Below are 21,347 nucleotides of genomic sequence, written 5' to 3'. Positions count from 1 at the left end.
CCCCTCATTGTTGGCTCCCCACTCATCTCCCCCTACCTCCTCCCCTCCCACCACCTCCCCAGGAGCCGTTAGTCCAACTGCTGTCTCTGTAAGATCACCCATCCTGCATATCTTGTATAGATAAACACCAAATAAAAATAAAATTGATTTAAAAAGAAAAACATAGTCACCAATCTAACGGGGATCATGACATAGAGCAGCATTCATGTCTGAAAGGCAAGCATCCTATAAGTCCATGTTGCTATTCCCGAAGTCAGGAATGGAGCTGTCTAGTGCCCCCACGCCCCCACCCCCAACCGCTTCCACCAGTTATGCCTTAGACCAGCGGTTCTCAACCTGTGGGTCACGACCCCTTTGGGGGTCAAACGACCCTTTCACAGGGGTCACCTAAGACCATATTTCCATCATCTTAAGAACTGAGACACCGCTCCTCTATCCATCTCCAGGCAGGTCCGCCCACATGCAGATACGCCCACATGCAGATACACCCACATACGGGGTCATACCACAACATGAGAAACTATTTTAAAGGGTCACAGCATAGGAAGGTTGAGAAGCACTGCCTTAGACTTTCAGTGTGGCCCCCTGTGGATAACCCCCAAGCAGTTCAGATAGGGTGCCAAGTGTTGCCCCCGAGTTGGAAGTCTATGATCGGGATTCCTCTGAGACTTCATGGCTTCACCCCAATCACTGGCTTGTTGCATTCCCCTCTTGGCTTGTCCTATGTGGCCAAGTCAGACTGGCCACTCTCCCCAAACGGTATCTTCAGAACGGTCCTCTGCAAAGATGTCATCTAGGGAGAGAATGTCACGTCTCAAGCTGAGGCCGGCCCTGCAGTCATCTCTGGGAATGAGCTGCTCCGAGCAGGAACACTGCCCTCGTGGACTGGCCCGACAGAATGAGGTCTCCTCTCACTCTCCCTTTCCTGTGGCGGTATAAGCAACACCCTCCCCTTGGGTCGGACAGTGCCCTGACCCCCCATTGCCATCGTTATTCTTCCCCCACCCTTCTGTGGGCCTTAACAGCATATGGGGAGGGGTGTGTTGTTGATTGTTTTCCCCTACGCCCGTTCTGCTGTTTGAACTTACCACAGTGGACTCATGTTGTACTTGACCTTTTGTGCTTGGCTAACATCACTCCGCATAATATCCTCCAACTCTGTCCATGAGATGAGGTGTTTCATCGTTGTATCGCTATTTTTTAGGGATGTGTAGTATTCCACTGTGTGTATATCAGAGTTTTTTAATCCACTTATCTAGTGATGGAATTTGGGCTCTTTCCAGTTTTTTGTGATAGTAAACTGCAACAATGAACATTGGAGAACAAATGGCTGGTCGTGGTCTATTTCTTAATTCTTCTGGGTATATGCCCAGTAGTGGATTTGCTGGGTTGTATAAGATATCTCAATTTCCAACTATTTTAGGTATTGCCAGATCGCTTTCCACATTGACCATATGTAACTACAAGACCACTAGCAGTGAATGAGAGTTCCTATCTCACCACACCCCCTCCAACATTTGTTGCTTTCTGGTTTTTTAATTGGGCTAACTTTGTGGGTGTTAGGTGGCCTCTCTCTCTCTCTCTCTCTCTCTCTCTCTCTCTCTCTCTCTCTGCAGGTGGTATCTCATAGTTGTCTTGGTTTGCATTTCCCCGGATGGCTAATGATCAGGAAAATTTTGTCATGTGCTTATTGGCCATTCAGTTTTCCTCCTTTGTGAATCTGTGCAAATCTTCTGCCCACCTTCTCAGTGAGCTGTTCATTCATTTCTTGTAAGCGTGCAGGATTCTGTAGATTTTAGTAATAAGCCTTTTGTCTGATATGTCAGTACTAAATATCTTTCCCCAATGTGTGGACTCTCTTATTACTCTCTTGATGAAGACTTTCATTGTACACAAGTGTTTTATCATTAGATGTCCCACGTCTATCTTATCTTCCTCTTGGTGTGTATCCTCCATTAGTACTGATAGCCCATGCATTCCTGCGCTAAGGTCCTTAGTTATATCCCGATTTTTTTCATTGATGATGTTGATCATTTTGGGTTTTACCTCGAGGTCTGTGGTGCATCTTGAAATTGTTTTTGTGTACGGATTTTAGGTAAGGGTCTTGTTTCATTCTTCTGCAGGCTGATAACCAGTTTTTCTAGCACTATTTGTTTAAAAAGGGCGTGTGCTTCCCATTTGATAATTTTGGGGCTCTTGCCAAAGATCAGGTGTCTATATGCTGCTGTTTTTATTTCTGGAGTTTCTTTGCATATCCATTGGTCTGAGTATCATTATACCAGTAGCATGCTGTTTTGACAACTGTGGTTATCTAATACGTCTTAAAGTCAGATAGTGCAAGCCCTCCCACTTTGTTCTTCTTCTTGAGGAGTTCTTTGCCAATTCTGGGCTTCTTCCATTTTCATATGAAGTTGGTACTCAGTTTTTCATTTATTTGAAAAATGATGCTGGATTGGGATTGCATTGAATTTATATAGTGCCTTAGGTAGGATTGACATCTTTACACTATTGAGTCTTCCGATCCATGAGCATAAGATATTCTTCCATTTGTGAAGGTCCATTTTGGTTTCTTGTAGTAACATTCTGTAGTTTTCCTAATACAGACCTTTGATCCTTTGGGGGTTTTTTGGTTAGTTATATCCCTAGATATTTCGATTTATGCTTGACTGTCATCTTGATCTCTTTTACTGTATTCCCATCAGTGCTCTATAGTGATCCAGTTGACTTCTGCTTGTTGATCTTATATCCTGCCACTCTACCATATGCTGCTAATGACTTCAGCCACCCTACTATGGAGCCTTTGGGGTTCTCAATATATAAAATCATATCATCTGAAAATAACAATAACTTCACTTGTTTCCCCAGATGTACACCTTTGATAGCCTTCCATTGCCTTATGTGATTAGCTAGGACCTCCAGGATGATATTGAATAGAATTGGGAACAAAGTGCATCCCTGTTGGCTCCCCTTTTTCAGTGGGAATGTTTTCATCATTTTTTTCATAGATTGTAATGCTGGCTGTTGGTTTTTCATATCTAGCTTTTATTATATTGAGGTAATTTCCCTCCAAATCTATCTTCTTGAATGTCTATATTAGGAATGAGTATTGAATGTTGTGAAAGGCTTTTCCTGCATCTATTGATATTATCATGTAGTTCTTGGCCTTTTTCTTGTCAATGTGATGGATAATATTGATAGCTTTTTGGGTGTTGAACCATCCCTGCACCCTGGTTTGAATCCCACTTAGTCATGATGGATTTTTTTTGTATTCTATTGGTCAAGATTTTGTTAAGGATTTTTGCATCTATGTTCATTTGAGATGCGAGCCTGTCATTCTCTATTCTTGTGAGATCCTTTTCCGGGTTTGGTGTCAGTGTGTGATACTAGCTTCATGGAATGTGTCTGGAAATTTACTGTCCCTTTCTGTGTTCTGGAAGAGCTTGTGTAGGATTGGCATCAGCCCTTCCCTGAATGCTTGGTAGAATTCTCCTGTAAAGTCATCTGGGCCGGGGCTTTGTTCAGTTGGTAGTTCCTTGATTACTTTATCCATTTCTTCTTTTGCTATGGGTCTGTTCAAGTTCTTGACATCCATATGAGATCATTTGGGGAGGGTTTGTTTCTCCAGGTCTTTGTCCATGTCTTCCAAGTTGTTGAATTTGTTGGAGTACAGTCCTTCATAGTACTGTGTAGTCTTTTCATTTCATTGGGGTCTGTTGTAATTTCCCCTGTTTCATCCCTCATCCTGGATATTGACATCTGACCCTTCCTATTTTTGGTTAGGTTTGCTAGCAGTTGATCAATTCTGTTAATCCTTTCGAAGAACCAGCTTTTTACTGAGTTGATTTTTTCCCCATTGATTTTTGTTTTCCCAATCATTTTTCTCCACCCTGATTTTTATAATTTTTTTGCTATTAGTTGGATTATTCTGTTGACTTTATTCCAATTGCTGAAGATTTTGTGATAGGGCATCCACCATAAGTCTCTCTTCCTTCTTCATATGTGCATTTATCACTATCAAGCATCCCCTGATAACTACCTTTGCTATATCCCATAGGGATTGGTATGTTGTATTCTCATTCTCATTAATTTCTAGAAACTTCCAAATTTCGTCTCTAATTTGGGCCAATACCCAGTCCTTTTGAAGAAGTAAGTTATTAAGCCTCTATGTATTTGCCCTTATGCTTTTGTTCTTTCTTCTGTTGATTTCCAACTTTATGGCATAGTGGTCAGAGAAGGAAGTCTATGTAACCTCTGTATGTTTGAATTTACTCAAGCTTGACTTGTGTTCCAGCATGTGGTCTATTTTTGAATATGTGCTGTGTGAACTTGAAAAAATGTGGTTTTGTTTTTGTTTTGCAGTTGGGTGAAGAGCTCTGAATATATCTACCAGGTGGACTTGTCTAATTGTAGAGTTTAGTGCTGTTAGCCTCCTTATTAAAGTTATTTCCCACTGATTTGTCTTTCTTGGAGAGTGGTGTATTGAAGTCTCCTACTATGATTGTTGATCCTGTGATTTTTTTTTTCATCTTTTGAAGAATTTGATTTGACACATTCCACAGGTCTCTCATTGGGCATGTTTATGTTTATTAGGCTCACTGGCTCTGAGTCTACTGATCTCTTGATCATTTTATAGTGCCCATACTATCTCTGGTTATGTCATGCACCTTGAGATAGATTTTGTCAGAGATTACAATTGCAAGTTCTGCTTTTTTTAGATTGCCATTCGCTTGATTTACTTTTTGCCATCCTTTGATCCTGAACCTGTTTTTGTCTGTGAGTTTGAGATGTGTCTCTTGGAGACAACAGATTGTTGGGTTGTGTTTCCTAATCTGGTCTGTTAGTCTTTGTCTTTTAATAGCTGAGTTCAAACCATTGATGTTCAGGGTAATTACATCCATCTGTGAATTCTTTGCTGTCATCTCGTACCTTTAGTGATAGGTATTTTCCTAACCTCCCTCCTCAGCTGTGTGTGTGTGTGTGTGTGTGTGTGTGTGTGTTTGTGTGGTGGGGGGAGGATTCATGCTTGCCTTCTTTTCACCATTGAGTCAAAGAAGTCTTGGGCATTGCTTTCAATGCATTGATTTCTGGATAGTATTACACTATGCGGTGGTCTCGTGTTTGTGTTCTGTGGATGTTGGTCTTCTGTCCAAAGTGAGCTGGAGTGTAATTTTTGTAGTGCTGGGTTTTCTTTTTAACATATCCTCTAAATTTTTCCTGATCTGAGAAAACTAATAGCTCACCTTTTATTTTGATGGAAAGTTTGGCAGGGTAGAGGATTCTCAGGTACAGCTATTCTCCTTCAACTTTCAGAAGATGCTATTCCAATCTCTCCTCTTCTTCTTGGTCTCTGGTGAAAATTCTGAGCATATTCTTACCTGAGTACCCTTATAGGTGACTGCATTTTTTTCTCTAGCTGCTCTTATGATTTTCTCCTTTTCCTCAAAGGTGGATTTTTTTACTGGTATATGCCTTCATGTGTTCTTCTAGGGATTCAGTACAATTGGTATCCTCTCTGCTTCCTGAATGATTGTCTTATCCTCCTTTATTAAATTGGGAAGTTCCCCCCACCCCCCAGAATTCCCTTGCTATTTTGGCTGATTTCTTCATTATGTCTTGCTCTGGCATCCTAATTATTTGAATATTTTTTCTCTTCATAACTTCACTCATTGTTCACAGGTTTTCTTCAGCTTCTTAATTACTTTGATTGTCTTTCACATTTGTTAAATTCTGCTTGGGTATCTTCTATTGTCCCTCATATGATTTTCTGTTTCTTCCAGCCTGTTGGTGATGTCTTTTACCATTTTGCTTCTGCTGCCTCATCCCTTAACTCTTGTATTTCCATTTGGTATGTGGACTCTATTCTATTTTTCTGTATTTATTCCCTCATATCCTGTATGATTAAGCAACATTGAGGATTTCTTCCTGTGGCAGTTCAATGTCTGCTTCTTCTATATATGTCTCTAGGTTATTGCAATTTGTTTTTCGGACATTGCAATTTGTTTTTCTTGCTTTCTGGTAGTGACTGTTGATGTGAGTTGTTTGTGTGGCATTTTGTGGCGCTGGAGGTGGTACATTATGTACAGTACATACAGCACTGGTGACAGGGCTGATTGGGTCTGTGTTTAGTAAGAGTGGTTCTTCATTTTGGGCTGGGGTGGCCAGAGTTGTGTGACACTGGTGGCACTGATGCCCCAAGTGGGCAGTGCAGAGTGAGCGGCAGACATGAGTCACCAGCTGAGAGGCAGTGTGGTTGGCTCCGCCTGCACTGGCTAGGGCCTCTAGCCACAGGCAGCTCAGGCTGCACAAGTGGTGCTGGCAGAGGGGTGGGACCCATTGAATATACAAGCCGCTGCTGCTGGGACTGGGTAGGATGAATCCACAGGCCACTCAGACCCCATAAGCATCATGGGGTGGACCTCTCTGCAGCCACATCTTGCAGATGACACGAGTGGTGTGGGTGGCATCAATTGAGTCTGCTGGATCCACGGGCTTCTCACATTTTCCCTGGTGGTGCTGTAGGGGGCTTGGAGCACTTTATAGTGGCAGGATGTGGGCTATGTGAGCAACATGGGCTGTGTGGACCAACCTGGCTGGATCTCCAGACCACCCGGACTGTCGGTGACTCAGGTAGTGCTGCAGCCCGTGCTACAACCTCAAATCAGAGGCAGGACAAACAGTACAAGTGGCATCGGTTAGTGTGGCCAGGGTGTCAGGTCACAAGCTGTGGCGGCCATCAGTGCAGATGGGAGGGCATGGCGGAACAGAGATACAGAAAAGGTCAGCCCACACACTAGTACAGAGCCTTGGAGTGCTGTGAGGCTTGAACATGCTTCTCAGACACTGCCCCCCCCCACCCCTACCCCAACTCATCCTCCCAATCCCCCAACCTAGCAATTACTCATGGAGCTCCCAACATGGTCACCCTTACTTCAGCACCATCTTCCCAGACATCTCCATTTTTTCTGTGCTAAAAGGACTCTAGTAGGGCAATTGACAAAATTTGAATAAAGTCTATGAATTAGATAATAGTATTTTATCCCTGTTATTCCTGGTTTGGATCATTTTGCTTAGGTTACATAAGACACTTTCTTTAAATTTTAGGAACTGTAGGCTGAAAGATTTAGGGGACCAAGAGGCATCGTATCTATAACTGATTTGCAGATGGTTCAAAAAATAATATATCAAGTGTGCTTGACACAATGGATGTATGCATGGATTGTGATGAGTTGTACAAGCCCCCAATAAAATGATTTTTTAAAATAATATATCAAGGGACTTCAAAAAGCTTGAGAAAAAGTCCATTTTTCTTTTCATAATTATGTAGCTTATTAGGAAAGTTAACAGGTTACAAGTTAGTAACAGAAAGACTAAGGATACAGTTCTTTTGTTCATAGCACTTCTTCTCAGCCATGCTGGTAGCCACATCTCTCTCTAGCCTCTTGTCTCAGTTTTTGACTCCTTGGTCTCTGCCCTCCTTGAGTGAGTGTTACAAAGCTACTTTAGCCCTGGTAAATACCCAAAGGTCACCCCCTCTGCAAGCCAACCTCCTGCCTGTAGGCACATGGGCACATAGGCACTGCTTCTCTTGGCTGGGAACCCTGCCACTCTGTCTGGTTTGGGTGCTGTGATCTCTGGCATCTCTGCTGGCGCCACCACTTCTCCACTCAGAGATCTAAAAATCACTCTGCCAGTGGCTCTTCTTTCCTGGTGGTTGTGAGGTTCTCCCTGCTCTTAAGAGGACTCACTTTATACCCAGTGAAATGGAAACACTGATGATTTTCAGTTATTTGGCGGAGTTACAAAGACTACAGAGAGTTGAATATATCAAGTAATTTCATTTCATTTTGCCATAATAATGATTTGAAAATCCAGGTAATATTTTTACGAAATACTGAATAATGTTTGAAGACAAGACAACCTCAAAACAGTCTTATAGTAAATCTTGTCATTATTGACCTAGAAAATCCATTTTCCCATGAACTTCTTGGAGCCCCTCACATGCCTACTCACTGCCTTCGAGTTGAGGGTGATTCATAGGACCCCTTGCGGGTTTCTGAGACTAGCTGTTTAGAGGAGCAGAAAGCCCAGTCTTTATCCCACGGAGCTGCTGCTGGTTTCAAAGGGTCATCCGTGTGGCTTGCAGCCCCATGCATAACCACTACACCACCAGGACTCCTTTACACATGTACTTGTCTATGTGTCTAGATGACACCGAGAGGAGGCTGGAGGGCGAGAAGGAGGCAACGGTAAAGCAAAAGAAGCAAAATGCTAACGCTGGGAGAATCTGGCAAAGGGTGCGTGGGATTCTGTGTGCAGTTCTTGTAACTCTTCGGTAAATCAACTATTCCCTAAAAGAGAAACCAACCACTCGAAGAAACGAGCGCATATATAATTTGCAACAATCTGCTTACCACCCAACCTTCCTTAGTGCTCCCAATCTTTTCTGCATCATCTAACTTGCTGTCAGTACCACCAAGAACCACCTTGAAAGCAAATCTCTTCACCTAAGAACTTACGATGACAATCTTCACTCCCAGGGAACTCCGTTCTCCCTTGGACAGCCACGTGTGTCCTACGTTTACCCTAAGTACATATGTATGCTGGCCCAAGATCTTCTGTGCCAGCATGAATGACCTTTGCCTTTTTTTTCTTTCTTTTCGTTTGAGACTCAATTCATTCCAAGTGACGATAATGACTTTTTTGGCCCTCACGTCCCTTCTTTGTTCCAGTTGCTTTTGCTAGACTCTGTACAAGTCTCTGGATGGAGACTGAGACCGTCTAGGGGAACAGTCAGGGTGGAACAGAATCGGCATGGGTCCCACAGGTTCAGGAACCCTGGAGGTTTATCTGTGAGGGTTCTTGTCACTGCCTACCTGTCTCAACTGCACTGAAGGTCATGGGAGCAAGGCTCTGGGAAAGGCCCGGACAGGCAAGAGTACCAGAGGGCATCTTCTCTGTAGAGCAGGGCAAGCCAGCCCGCCCCACATGGGATCCACTCTGCCCCATCATCAGTGACCTCCCCCACCCACTACACCTTGCTAAGTGACCATCCTGGGACACACCTGTTGCACAGGTAACAAGTCCTTCTTGCAAATGTAAAGGAACTGGCCTTGGACAGGGGTCTGGAGACCTCTGTTACCTATCAGAGAGGCCCTGGGAAAGTTATCCGATTCCCTGGGCCTCAGTTTCCCCATCTATATAAGAAGAGACCCAGCTACTGTCTGGAGCCCCCCCCCCCACCTCCTTCACAGTTTCTAACTCAGGGAAGGAGGTGTTTGTGGTGAGCATGGCAGTGTGGTAGGTGGCATCCTCTTGGGGTCCCAGTCACCTGGAAGACGGCCCAGGGCTCAGTGTAGCGGTCCAGGAGGGCCTGAGGGTGGTGCCTGTCAGCCTGCAGGGTCTGGAGTTGGTAGCTGACCTTGATACTAATGTTGGAGAAGTAGTCTTCCTCAGGGAGCTGCATGCAGGGCCACCAAGGAAGGCAGCGCCAGAGACGGGGAAAAAAAGGGACAAGGAGGACACTTTTTACATCAATGTCATCGCAATAAGAAGCAAACAATACAATCGGGGAATCTGACAGCCTAGGCATCTTCCAAACAAGCCAGGCTGAAAGGAAACTTCCTTCAATCAAGCCTTCCCGAGCTGTGGGGGAAATCATCCTTTGTCTGCAATGGTCCCAAGACTCCTGAGTTCCTGTGACTCCCATGCCAATACAAAGGGATTCTGGTGACCAGGAGTTTAAAACTAGCATGGACTTTATCACAGGGCGAGAGGGAGCCAGTGAGGGGAAGAGTCGGGGTCACATGCATGTTTCACAGAGCTCTTTCCCAAAGCACCATGGAGGACGTACAAGGGGACTTCCAAAAGCTCATGCGGCAGGAAGATAATGGAATTCTTCCATGGATGCTCCGGTGGATTGTAAGTCTTTACTGGACCAGGTGGCCCTGTTTTTCTCACACAGAGGGCCTGCTGGGCTTCAACCACCAACCTCATGGTTAGTGGCCCACTGCTTACCTAACAGCGCCACCAGCGCTCCTTGAACTCTTGTTCCTACCCCTCCCCCCAAACAACTCACTGCCACGGAGTCAATTCCGACTCGCAGCGACCCTGTAGAAGAGGGTGGAACTGCCCCGTGGGTTCCCAAGGCTGTGACTCTCGTGGGGTAACGAGCCTTGTCTTTAGACCATGGGGCGGCTGTTAGTTTCAAGCTGCTGGCCTTGGGATTGCTCCTCAGCCCAACATGTTCCCCACGCCACCACCAGGGCTCCTCATAAGGAGCTCACTTAGACGCCATTTGCCATTCTCTTTGCCCCAGTGAGCCTTCTCTCGATGACAGGAGCTTCGAACGTCTGGGGATAGGTGAGCATGATTCTCTGTTGGAATATGTAGTTATGCTTTCATTTAAGGAGGGCCATTGGCCAGTGGGTCTCCACCTTCCTCCTGCCGCGACCCTTTAATACAGCTCCTCGTGTGGTGGTAACCGCCCCCCCAACAATAACATTATTTTCGTTGCTACTTCATCACTATAATTTTGCTGCTGTTATGAATCGGGAGACCCCTGTGAAAGGGTTGTTTGAGCCCCAAAGGGGTCGCAACCCACAGGTTGAGAACCGCTGGGCCAGCAACTCTTTCTTCATCCAATGAACAAATTCGATTCTTAAGTCCCATTTCACCTCAGAAACAGATGTGTAGTAATGGGCTTGTCTATTGGAATGAGTGGTGTTTGTTATTCCAAGTGCTAGGTCCTGTCTGGCTCTCGGTCCTGGCAAAGACAGACCTCGTTCAGGTCCTGAGCACGTGTGTCAGGGGAACAGAGCTCCGACAGACAACCTGGGTCTTCGCTGTCCTCCTTTTAATCGCTCCCGCTGGACCCTGGCAGGGCTCTCAGCCCCACTGCTCATGGTCACCTGATTCCTGACCACGGACAATGCCAGCGACTAGAGCATTTCTCCTTTGGCCCACGTGTCCAGTGTTGCGCTTTATTGCCTGGATTTCTGATGTAACCACCTCCATCTCCCAGGCTTCTATGGGGCTCTTGGTCTCTCACCCGGATTCTCCCTGCTTGGTTTCTATGTGGGCATATTTCCTTCTTGGCACACACCTCAGCTCCTTTCCCTGTGAGGACCCTGGAACACTCCACTTACCTCTCCCTCCTCGGGGAGGAGCAGGAGGGGCTCACAGAAACTGGAAAGGGTGCTCCACTCCCTCAGGATGCTCAGACAAGCCTTCTCGTGAGAGCACTTCAGCCTTTTCCACTGCTTCGTCATGTCCACGTCCAACGTGAAGTTGAGGGCTGTGCCCCTGAGGCCTAGGAAGAGATACCTCACTGAGGCCCTCCTGGCAAAGCGGGGACGGGAAATTCCAAGCAAAGGGCTCCCAGCCTGCCTGAGTGACCCGGGAGTGCCCCTTAGTTCATCTTAGAGGCTGGACCCCTGAGCTGCTTCTTTCTTTCAAAGGTACTTCCTTGTGGTCTCTGGCACCTAGCCCCTCATGACCTAGCAAACCCAGCCCAGGTCAGGGTCAGCCTTCCTGATGGGAGGAGGACTCAGGGAGGAGGGAGGCATGGAGGGAACTCAAGAGGAGGAAGATCTCAGGGAACAGAGAGGGAAAGCTGAGGGTGGCAGCACTGGGAGCACCTTGGGGATTACCTAGGCCAACCTCTTACTGATCAAAATCGACACGGGGCCCAGAGAGACCTGTTTAGCATCACACAGTCGCTCTGCGGCTGAAATAGCAGCCTGGATCTTGCCACCGAAACAGGTGGAACGGATAGTTCTCTTATTTTTTCTAGCCCTGGACTTAACAACGACTTCCTTCTGAGCTAAAGTCACCCACCTGGGCGAGGGTTCTCTAAGCTATGGGACACAGAGCAGTCTCACAGGAATGGAGAGATTAAGCCTTGGGGACTGTCACCAGAGGGGTTCATCGGGAGGGGAGTTCTTGGGTAGCCGGTCAATTCCTGGGCTGTGAAAGTCAGCCCGCCCTGTGCCTGCTGTACACGGCCTCCGATGAGTGTCGGGCAAGGGGGTGAGGAAGTGAGGCCAGGTCTCTGGCAGCTTTTCGAAGCCCACCCAGACCCACACTCAGCGCTCGTGGCAGCAGGGGCACCAGACTGCACTGGGTCAATCTGTAGCACCAGAGCTGTCTGCGGTGTCGAAAAGCAACACTTTGAGGACTCAGGTGCCCCGACCCAAGTCATCATGTGCTCAATTACACTGGACATTGGATAAGGAAGGCTGAAGAAGGAATTACAGAGCAGGTGGAGAATGCTGAAAGTATCGTGGGGTACCAGAAGAACAAGCCAGAATGCTCCTCGGCAGCAAGGATGACAAGACTTCATCTTATATACTGCGCATTAGACATGTCAGCAGGAGACACCGGTGCCTGGAGAAGAGCTAAGACATTGTGCTTGGGAAAGCAGAGGGTCATCAAAAAGAGGCAGGCCCTCGACAAGAGGGATTGACAGCAGATGTGACCATGGGGTCAAACATCACAGCCACGGTGAGGAGGCGCAGGACCAGGCGGTGTTTCGTTCTGTGGGTGCTATGGGTTGCTATGAGTGAGAACCACTCTCAGTGCACCTCCCACCACCACCCCATCCCCACCCACACACTCTGGGCCAGGCAGACTAGACAGAAGGAGGGAGGGAGGAGGAAGATATAAACCAGTGAAAAGCAGAGAGTCCTTCTTGGGAACCCCTACACTTGGGCACGCACGCTTTTGGGCGGGTCCAGGTCACGGGAGAAATGGCTGCTTTCTCTGAGTCTCCTTTTAGAAACTCAGCCCTTCAGCCCCAAGGAAGCCACCCTGTTCTCAACCAGCTCTGATACATCTCTTCAGAGGGTGGGCTCAACATTAGACCACCCTTTCCTGGGGCAGCGCACACCTGGCAAGCCTGAGCAGGGTTCCTTCTATTCTGGGGCCAACAGGGTTGCTACGAGGTGTCACGGACACTGCGGTGTCCAGCCTGATACTGAGGGATTTTAAACCCGCAGCCCTCACAACACCAGCCTTACGCCACTCTCTTTCACCACAGCACCCAACCAGGGACGACCGAAACAGGAGGGCCAGCTAGGCTGCCTATTACCTGTTTCAGTGGCTGGGGTTCCGGGGCTGGTTTCAAAGCACAGATCCGCGGTCACCTTGCCTTTGAAGCCGACGGGCAGGGCCTTGGGGCTGAAGTTCATGGACACCTTCAGGTAAACCACAGGCTTGGAGCTAAAACAAGAGCAAGAGGACCATGAGCAGTGACTGGGTCAGCGCTTGGCTGGTTATTCATTCCCCTGCACTCTGTCTGGTGCTACGAGAGAAAGAGCTATGTCCCCACTCCAGCCAGAGAGCGAGACAGCAAGCGAACACAGGAGACGTAACCAGAAATGTCACATGCTGGCAACGCTATGGCGGCTCTGGGGGGCTTGCTGATGGTGGCAGGTGCCGCAGACTCAGTTCTGACTCGCTGCGACTCCAGTGTACAACAGAGCGAGGCACTGCCGGGCCTGTGTCACCCTCACATTGTCTTTATGTTTGAGCTCATTGGTGCAGCCGCATTATACCAAAGAGGCCCCTCCATTATATCGAGCATGATGCCCTTCTCTAAAGACTGGTCTCTCCTGATGACATGCCCAAAGGACGTGAGACAAGGAGGTCATCCCTAGAGGTCAGCCTTGCCTCTAAGGGGCATTCTGGCTGGACTTCTTCCCTGGGTGGCAGGTATTGTCAGTCAGTATGCATCTCCCTACTGAAGTGTCGGCAGTTCAAGTGCACCCAGAGGAGCTGCAGAGGAAAGGCCTGGTGACCGGTTTCCAAAGATCCCTGCCACTGAACCCCCTAGCAAGCCCAGGTGGACTCTGAGACATGGGATCCTCAGGAAGCCAAATCCACTCGGTGCCAGCGCTAGTGAAAAGAAAGTAGTATAGGGTAGTAGAGATGGGGGGAGGGGGGACTTCTTAAATTGGGTGATGAGCATGCGTTTAAGTTTTTTCTGCAAACAAGAAAGAGCCAGACAGGTGGCGATTCAGGAGGAGAGCACTTTAGGCAGAGAGAACAACTAGAAGACAGGGCCTGGACCAGGCAGGGTGACACACAGCAGGGACAGTGTGGCTGGAGTAAAATCTGAGAGAGAGAGGGCCGTCATGGGAGGCGAGGAGAGAGACCAGGGTGAGAGGCAGGGCTTTCCTCCCCCCAGGAGCCACCGTGGGGTTTGCGGCAGCAAAGTGAAGGGGTTGTTCTCGGCTCTGTGATGAACAGAGCCCAGGAGGGGACCCACGAAGACTGTGCATGGCGGTGGTTTAGACGGAGACTCTGGGTTTTGTAATGCACGGGGGTAACAGCAACGGAGAGAACTGGGGTGGACTCCAACGCATTTGAGAGGCAGGGCCAAGGAAATCTTGTTGGTGGGGTGGTGGAGGAAGGAAAAAGAGCCACCAATGAGGTGCTAAAGCCCCCCTGGATTCTGTGGACTTAAGGGGTACCTGGGAATCAGCATATATTATAGACATGTGAGCTTTGAGATGCCCATGAGAAGTGTGGAGCGGATACAGGGGAGATACCTGTATGAAACTTGGTCGTTCATTAGGGATGGAGGACAGAAACTGAAATTCTTCGTCATCATCACCAGTACTAACATTTGTGTTAAAGACTTGGCATCTGTCTCCTCCCTTGATGCTCCATGCTCAGTGCAGGGGGGGTGGGGGGGTTGCTGTCACATCTTCTCTTTAGAGGGGAGATCACTGAGACCTCACGCAAACTCACTGTCATCAAGTCAATGCCAACTTACAGTGACCCTATAGGACAGGGTAGAACTGCCCCTTGGGGAGGAGGGGTGTTTCAAGGCTGTCATTCTTTACAGAAGTAGAAAGCCTCCTCCTTCTTCTGAGGAGCAGCTGGTGGATTTGAACAGCTGACCTTGAGGTTAGCAGCCCAACTTGTAACCACTATGCCACTGAGACCTAGAAGAGTTAAGGAACCTACCCGCAGGCCCGGCCTTAGGAGGGTGCTGAGGTTCTAACCCCTCCCAGCAGGGCCTGGTGTTTGCAAGGGGGGCAGGTGGGGGGGGGATGGGCAAGGCTGAGGCCAGGGACAACAGAAGGCAGGGCAGACCCCTACCGGAGCACGGCTGCTTGGCCTAGAGTGCCTACGGTGATGTCAACAAGGCCGTCACCACTCATGTCCAAACCACCAGACAGGGACGTGCCGAAGTAGCGGAGTCCTATGCCCACCTGCGAGGCTCTGATTCTCTGTAACAGGAGAAACACAGGTGGGGGGGGGGGCGTTTCACTTCTATCACTCAAATCACCTCGATGAGGCAAGGTCCCCACCCTGGGGAAGCCCTCCATCCACCCGCTAGGAGGTGAAGGGCAAGGTTTCCCAAAGGCACTTGCCTTTGAATGGGGCCTTAGGGGTGGGGGATAGTGGGTGGAGTGGGGGGGGACTTGAAATCAGGGTGGGGTGGGGGGTAATGGTGAGATAAGTGAGAGAAGAAGCCAGGGAAGAGGAGGGCCCTCTGAGGAACCAGCCAGGGCAGCAGGGCCAGCTTGGGTGGCAGTGGCATTTGAGTTGTCCCCAGACTGACTGGCCATGGGCCTGGAGTGGGCGGGATCCTTTTGAAGATGGACCATGATCAAAATTGCACAGAAGGTGCTAGTGAGGCTGAGGGAGGGGGCAGGCCAGGGGAGGGCAGTACAGGGGTGAGGAGGAGGGGCTGGAGTGGGGAGAGCAGAAGGTGGCATCTTTAGGACCTGGGTCTGCCTGGCTGTGTAGACTGAGGAAGGTGGGGGGCTGAGCTGCCAAGGGTCCCTGTCTGGGTGGTGGAGGGAGAGGGGCTGCTAATGGGCAGCAAATCGGGTTGGAGCAGAGGGAGGAGGCTCTGCTGGGTGAGAGTGGGTCACGGGTGTTTCCAGAGGCACGCAGTTTGAGGCTGGAGTACTTGAGAGAGCCCAGAAAAGATGTCCCATGAGAATTCGCCAGTGGACCCCCACAGGTGGGAGTTAATGCTTGGAGGGACTAGGTGGGATCAGGAGCCAGAGAAGGGCAGAAAGAGGATGGAGAGACCTGGGGCAGGCCCAGTGTTGGGAATTCTGAAGAATCAGGGGGGATGCCCACCCCTCAGGCCTGCCCACACTGGATCCTGGAGCTGGCTCAGGCTGCAACCCTGTAACTCGGGGATGCAAGAACCCCAAGATACAGGCAAGGGGAGTAAGCACTGTGAAGCCCCACGACTCACCTTCAGGCAGATTTACCTTCAAGGTGGGCTCACCTGCGAGGGCCGGGCAGAGAGGCCGTCCTGGTGCCCATTGTAGATGTACACACTGCCGAAGCTGGTACTGTCATAAGCGCTAAAATCCTCCAGGGGGGCCCCGATGGCCACATCCATGAGCTTATCCTGACTGATGTCCCCTAGAGCTGCCATGGCAAAGCCAAATCGGGCATCTTTGAACCTGGGGTGCCCACTCAGCACGCGTGCCAAGGAGAAAGACCCTGCCTGTAAAACAGACAGCCGCTCAGCCCTCAGAAGAAGGGTGCGGGCCGCCCACCCATGAGCACCCAGGAGACCCACACACTGGACTCACTGTCCAGTGGGGAATCTAAGGCAAGGGTCCTGCCCACGGTCACACAGTGAGCTGATGACGGGGCTGGGCTCCTCCTGACTTGCAGGTCAGGACCCAGAGCCTGCCCTTTCTGCTCCCTGTCCCAGGGTAGGGGCACTGGGCAGCCATTGGGCGGCATGGGTCCCATCCTGTCTTGGCTCTACCAGATCTGCTATATAAGCTTGAGCGAGCCTGTACATCAATAGGTCTCAGTTTTTTCGTCTGTAGAATGGGGTGGTCATTTTCTCCTGCAGATATGGTGAGAAATGAAGGCACTCATGGGAAAACATGCAGCCTTAAGGAGTGTGAGCATCAAGGCCCATCTTGGGTGAGGAAGGTGGGGGAGAAGGGAGGAGAAGAAAAGCTACCCTACTGTGTTTGGATACCCACCCACCTTTCCACCCACAAGCCCCTCCCACCACCAGGGCCCTCTGGGCAGGGGCAGGGCCAGCTCTGCCGGCTGAGGGCCTGTGGGTCAGCAGCGCTCCCACCTGCTGATTCACGCGGTACATGTAGACTCTGCCTTCTTCCCCAAGGACGTGGTAAAACGGAGCGGCCACCAGCAAGAAGTCCGTGGTCCCATCCATGTCGATGTCCACAGGGCACAGCTCGGAGCCAAAATAGGACCCCATCTACAGCCCAGGAGGGACAAGGTTCAACAGGAGGGTCTCTCCCCTCCTCACAGGAGGCTCCATCTCCACTCTGGCTCTGCCAGGACCACCAGAGGCTGGTCTTTCCTGGGCAACTTGCTCATCAGAGTCGACCAGGTGTGGGAGGGTGAGCAGCCTCACCTCCACCACCTGACAGCTCTGACTCCTGGCCACCCCTCGGGGCTTGGAGCAGGTTGGTGCTCCATAGGGCCTCCAATGACTGAATTTTCAGATGTGGATCACCAGGCCTTTCTTCCGAGGCACTCTGGGTGGACTTGACACACACACCCCAACCCTTTAGTTAGCCACAGAACGCATGGGCTAGCTACTCCACAGTGGGGCGGGGGCAACCATGCAGAGCCACACCAGCCCCTAAGTGCCGCCAGAACCCTGCCCAGAAGCCAGTGTGCTGCCTGCCCAGCTGGCCTCTGACCCACAGTGTGTCCTGATCCCTGAGCTCCTCAGGGTCCCCTGTGTAAGGAGAGGGGTGTCCCCAGGTACCTGGTCGCCCTCCAGCACTGGAAGGAAGCTAGCTTCGGGGCCCTCCTTCCAAGACTCAAACACTGCCCCATGGTGAAGATACTTCGGAGCCCCCGCCACATAGGAAAGGCCGCCAGTCCTGTGTAGGACAGCCACCGAGTAACCTGGGGGGAGGGGGACGAGGGCATGGTGAATGGGGGGTGGCCCTGTCCACTCCTTCCTCTCACCTTCCCGGTCAGAGCTTTGAAGTGGTGAGGCTGTCACCTCATCGAGTGCTCCCAAGGCACAGGTCACTCACACAGACAGCCTCACTAACAATACAGACGGTCCATGTGGTCCCCTCCCCCCACGCAGTATATGAGGACCGAGGTTCACTGCCTTCCCCTAGGCAGCTGCCCAGCATCCCGCATGCCTCGGTACCCCCACTGTGGACATCCTATTCCTCAGCCTCGGGGATCCCTCACCAGGCCACCCCCTCCCTCTCATCCGCGTGACTCGCCAAAAACCGCCTGGACCAGGAAGTCTAATGCGCAGCGCCAGGGAGGGTCCAGGGCCAGGCTCCGCCCTCACCGAGGTAGCAGTACTGTGCGGCGTCGCTGTCCCTAGTGGTCAGCTGCAGGAAGCGGCCCCGATGGCTGCTCAGGTTGTAGAGCAGCGCACCCCCGGACCAGTTAAAGGCTCCCACGGCACCCAGCAGCACCTGCTCCTGCAGGGACACAGGATGGACGCTTTCTGAGCAGGAGGGACCCAGGGGTCAGCACTGCAGGCCTGGTGCCCCCTTCTCTTGTTGCGCCCAACACCGCATCCCTGAGTCTCCGGCATGCACCCTCCTCTGTGCAGAAAGTGGCCAGGGCTCAGCTATGGAGCTTTCTTTCCCTTTTTTTTTTTTGAAACGATGGTTGAGCAAGATCGTTGGCACCCATTCTCCTTTAGGACAGGGTGTATTGGAAAGCACCAGCCACTCATCCGTGGGGACCAGTCCGGTCAGTGGGGAGAAGTCAGCAGGCTGATTGGCAAGCCCAGTCAGGCGAAACCCCGTTTTCCTAGGCTGAATTGGGGGCAATTGCCCACAGTGCACACCTGGGACCAAACCACACTTAGAAATATCCGGAGTCCTGGTGGGGTGGTGGTTAGGCTGTTGGGCTGCGTGCATAGGTCGGCAGTTTGAGAGAAAGACCAGGCTCTCATCTCCTGTAGAGAACTGCAGTCACGGTAGGGGATATTCACAAGGGGGCCACACTGCAAGGCTAAAGGTGTAAAGTGATGGGGTGGGGCTGGGGCACTAGACCCCTCCAGCCTCCACTGCAGGAAGAGCAAAGGGGTCTTGTAGAAGGCGCGCCCCTCAGTCACGAATGCTCGGGACTAAAAGGGTCTAAGTGCTGTTAGACTGATGGATTATAACAGGGCCTGCTCTCTATTTAACAGAAAATACCCCCCTACTCTGGGCCAGGACAATGGAACTATTCTCTCTCTCTCTCTCTCTCTCTCTCTCTCTCTCTCTCTCTCTCTCTCTCTCTCTCTCTCTCTCTCTCCTTTTAGTGTCCAAGATAGGCAGGGTAAGCAGTTCCAAGGAGGCAGCACAGTGGGGGCATGGGAGGGGAAGAGGTGGGGGAGGGGAGCGGTGCCCCAATGACAACAGGAACAGGGGAATATCAAGGACTCTAAAATTGACGGTGAGGGGTCTAGCATTCCTGGTCTTGTTTGATCAATTGAAATGTATCTGAGAGGTGAATGACGGGTACACATGATAGTGGGGCAGGAGGAAAGAAAAAGAGGTAAAGAACAAAAAAGTTTTTTTAAAAAGTGAAAATTATATATATAAGTATAAATAAAGGTAAGTATATATGTAAATATAGGCAGATATATTTAAATATAACAAGGAAGCAGATGGACTTTGGGCCTGTACTTAAATCTTACCTCCGTACAAGAATGGTTTGTTCTGATAATGCGGCACTGTATGATACTCACCTTCCTGACACGATCGCTGAAGACAAAATGGGTGAATAAGCAAATGGGCTGACGAAAGTTGATGGTGCCCAACTATTAAAAGATAAAGCGTCTGGGGTCTTAAAGGCTTATAATTCAACAAGTTCCACTTTGTTGCTCGAGAAGGAAAGCAACAAAGCCCACATGGAAGAAGCACACCAGCCTCCGTGATCACAAGGTGTTGATGGGAATAGGTATCAGAAGTTCAAAAACAAAACCAAGCAATCAAATAGAAGTGAAGGAGTGTGGACAAGGTGGAGGCCCAGAACCCACCTGTGAGATAACTGGACAGTCCCTCACAGAAGGGCCACATGGAAGGGATGATAAATCCAGGGTGCAGCACGGCACTGAAGAACCACCTAACTAGTTCTGTAGTGTTACCTCCCGTTCCTGTATGGTCTTAGTTTTACCTCATTAATCTTGTTAGACCTGCCTATATTCATTTGTATAATTAAGAGTGCTCAATGCATGAAATCCAAGACGATAAACCCTTCAGAAACAGTCATGGGAGTAACCATTCCACGAGGAGCAAGAACTGATAGCAACGATGACTGTATATCCCCACTCAAGGGGAACGAATGACAGAATTGTAGGTGAACACATACATTGGATGGTGTAAGCTACGGCAAAATATCATATGTAATAATGATGACATATAATATAATAGTGATAGGGGTTCCTGGGGGGCAGGGTGGGGGAGGGAGGGGATAAAGGGGAGCTGATAGCAAAGAGTTCAAGAAGGAAAATTTTTAAAAAGAAGAAAGAATATGTTTTGAAACCAATGGAGGCAGCAATTGTACAATTATGCTTGATCTGATTGAATTATGGATGGTTATGATATCTGCAAAAGCTCCCAATAAAATGATTTTAAAAAGAAGAAGAGGAGTTGCAGTCTCAGACGTTCCCAGGGGCAGTTCTACCACGTCCCACAGGGTTGCTGTCAATCGGCATTGACTTGATGGCAGTGAGTTTGGTCACATAGTGGGTTACACATGGAGCTGTTCCACGCGAGGTCAGCAGTTCAAAACCACCCGCAGTTCCCTGGGAGGAAGATGGGGCTTTCTATTCCTGACAAGATTTATAGCCTTGGAAACCCACAGGGGCATGTCTATGCTGTCCTACAGGGTCTCTGTGAGTTGGATGATGGTGGGGCTCTGCCTTTGGATGGTGGGTGTCGGTGGGCCCCTCCTCTGGTGCCACATACCTCACCCAGGAGCTCAGCGCTGAACCCGACCTGTGCCAACTGGAAACGAATGGCATCCCCGCCTGCACCTGGAAGCCAAGGAGCCAGGGGAGATGAGGGTGAGGGGAGATGGAGCCAAAGGACAGTCTTGCTCAGCCTCGCTCTCCGGGGAACCGGCGGCATGCTCACCTTCCACGTGGATAATCTTCTGCTGCAGTCTGTTCAGCAGCCCCTCCAGCGCTGAGTAGTTAGTCACCTTGAAAGCATGTGTCTCATCAGAGGCGATCTGCTTCAGTTCCCGGTCAGAGGCCACCTTCTGAAACGCATCCCCTACCTGCACAGAGGTGCCCCATGTTATGTCAGCACTCCCTCCAGCCCTGAACGCCCTCCATCACCCATCTCCTTCCACCCCTGCTCCCTCTGGGCCCTGGTTTTATCAAAGGCCCTGCTTTCCTGCATACA

At 49.9% G+C, this 21,347-nt stretch overlaps 1 protein-coding gene across 1 annotated transcript in view; it reads right to left on the bottom strand.

Moving 5' to 3' along the window:
• ITGAE (integrin subunit alpha E) overlaps positions 1-21,347 on the bottom strand; it is a 78,957-nt gene that overhangs the window by 25,105 nt on the left and 32,505 nt on the right. Inside the window, exons 10-19 of the mRNA XM_075559595.1 lie at positions 21,075-21,219; positions 20,907-20,974; positions 18,287-18,422; positions 17,738-17,880; positions 17,078-17,218; positions 16,256-16,480; positions 15,106-15,236; positions 13,088-13,218; positions 11,145-11,308; positions 9,329-9,457 (exon numbers count right to left, since the gene is read on the bottom strand). Of these exons, the coding sequence (XP_075415710.1) occupies positions 9,329-9,457; positions 11,145-11,308; positions 13,088-13,218; positions 15,106-15,236; positions 16,256-16,480; positions 17,078-17,218; positions 17,738-17,880; positions 18,287-18,422; positions 20,907-20,974; positions 21,075-21,219 (1,413 nt within the window). The remainder of the gene's footprint in view (positions 1-9,328; positions 9,458-11,144; positions 11,309-13,087; positions 13,219-15,105; positions 15,237-16,255; positions 16,481-17,077; positions 17,219-17,737; positions 17,881-18,286; positions 18,423-20,906; positions 20,975-21,074; positions 21,220-21,347) is intronic.

The sequence above is a fragment of the Tenrec ecaudatus genome, chromosome 10, assembly GCF_050624435.1.
Source record: "Tenrec ecaudatus isolate mTenEca1 chromosome 10, mTenEca1.hap1, whole genome shotgun sequence".
NCBI lineage: Eukaryota > Metazoa > Chordata > Mammalia > Afrosoricida > Tenrecidae > Tenrec > Tenrec ecaudatus.
The sequence above is the reverse complement of the archived record's forward strand: the minus strand, read 5'-3'. Positions and strand labels throughout refer to the sequence as shown.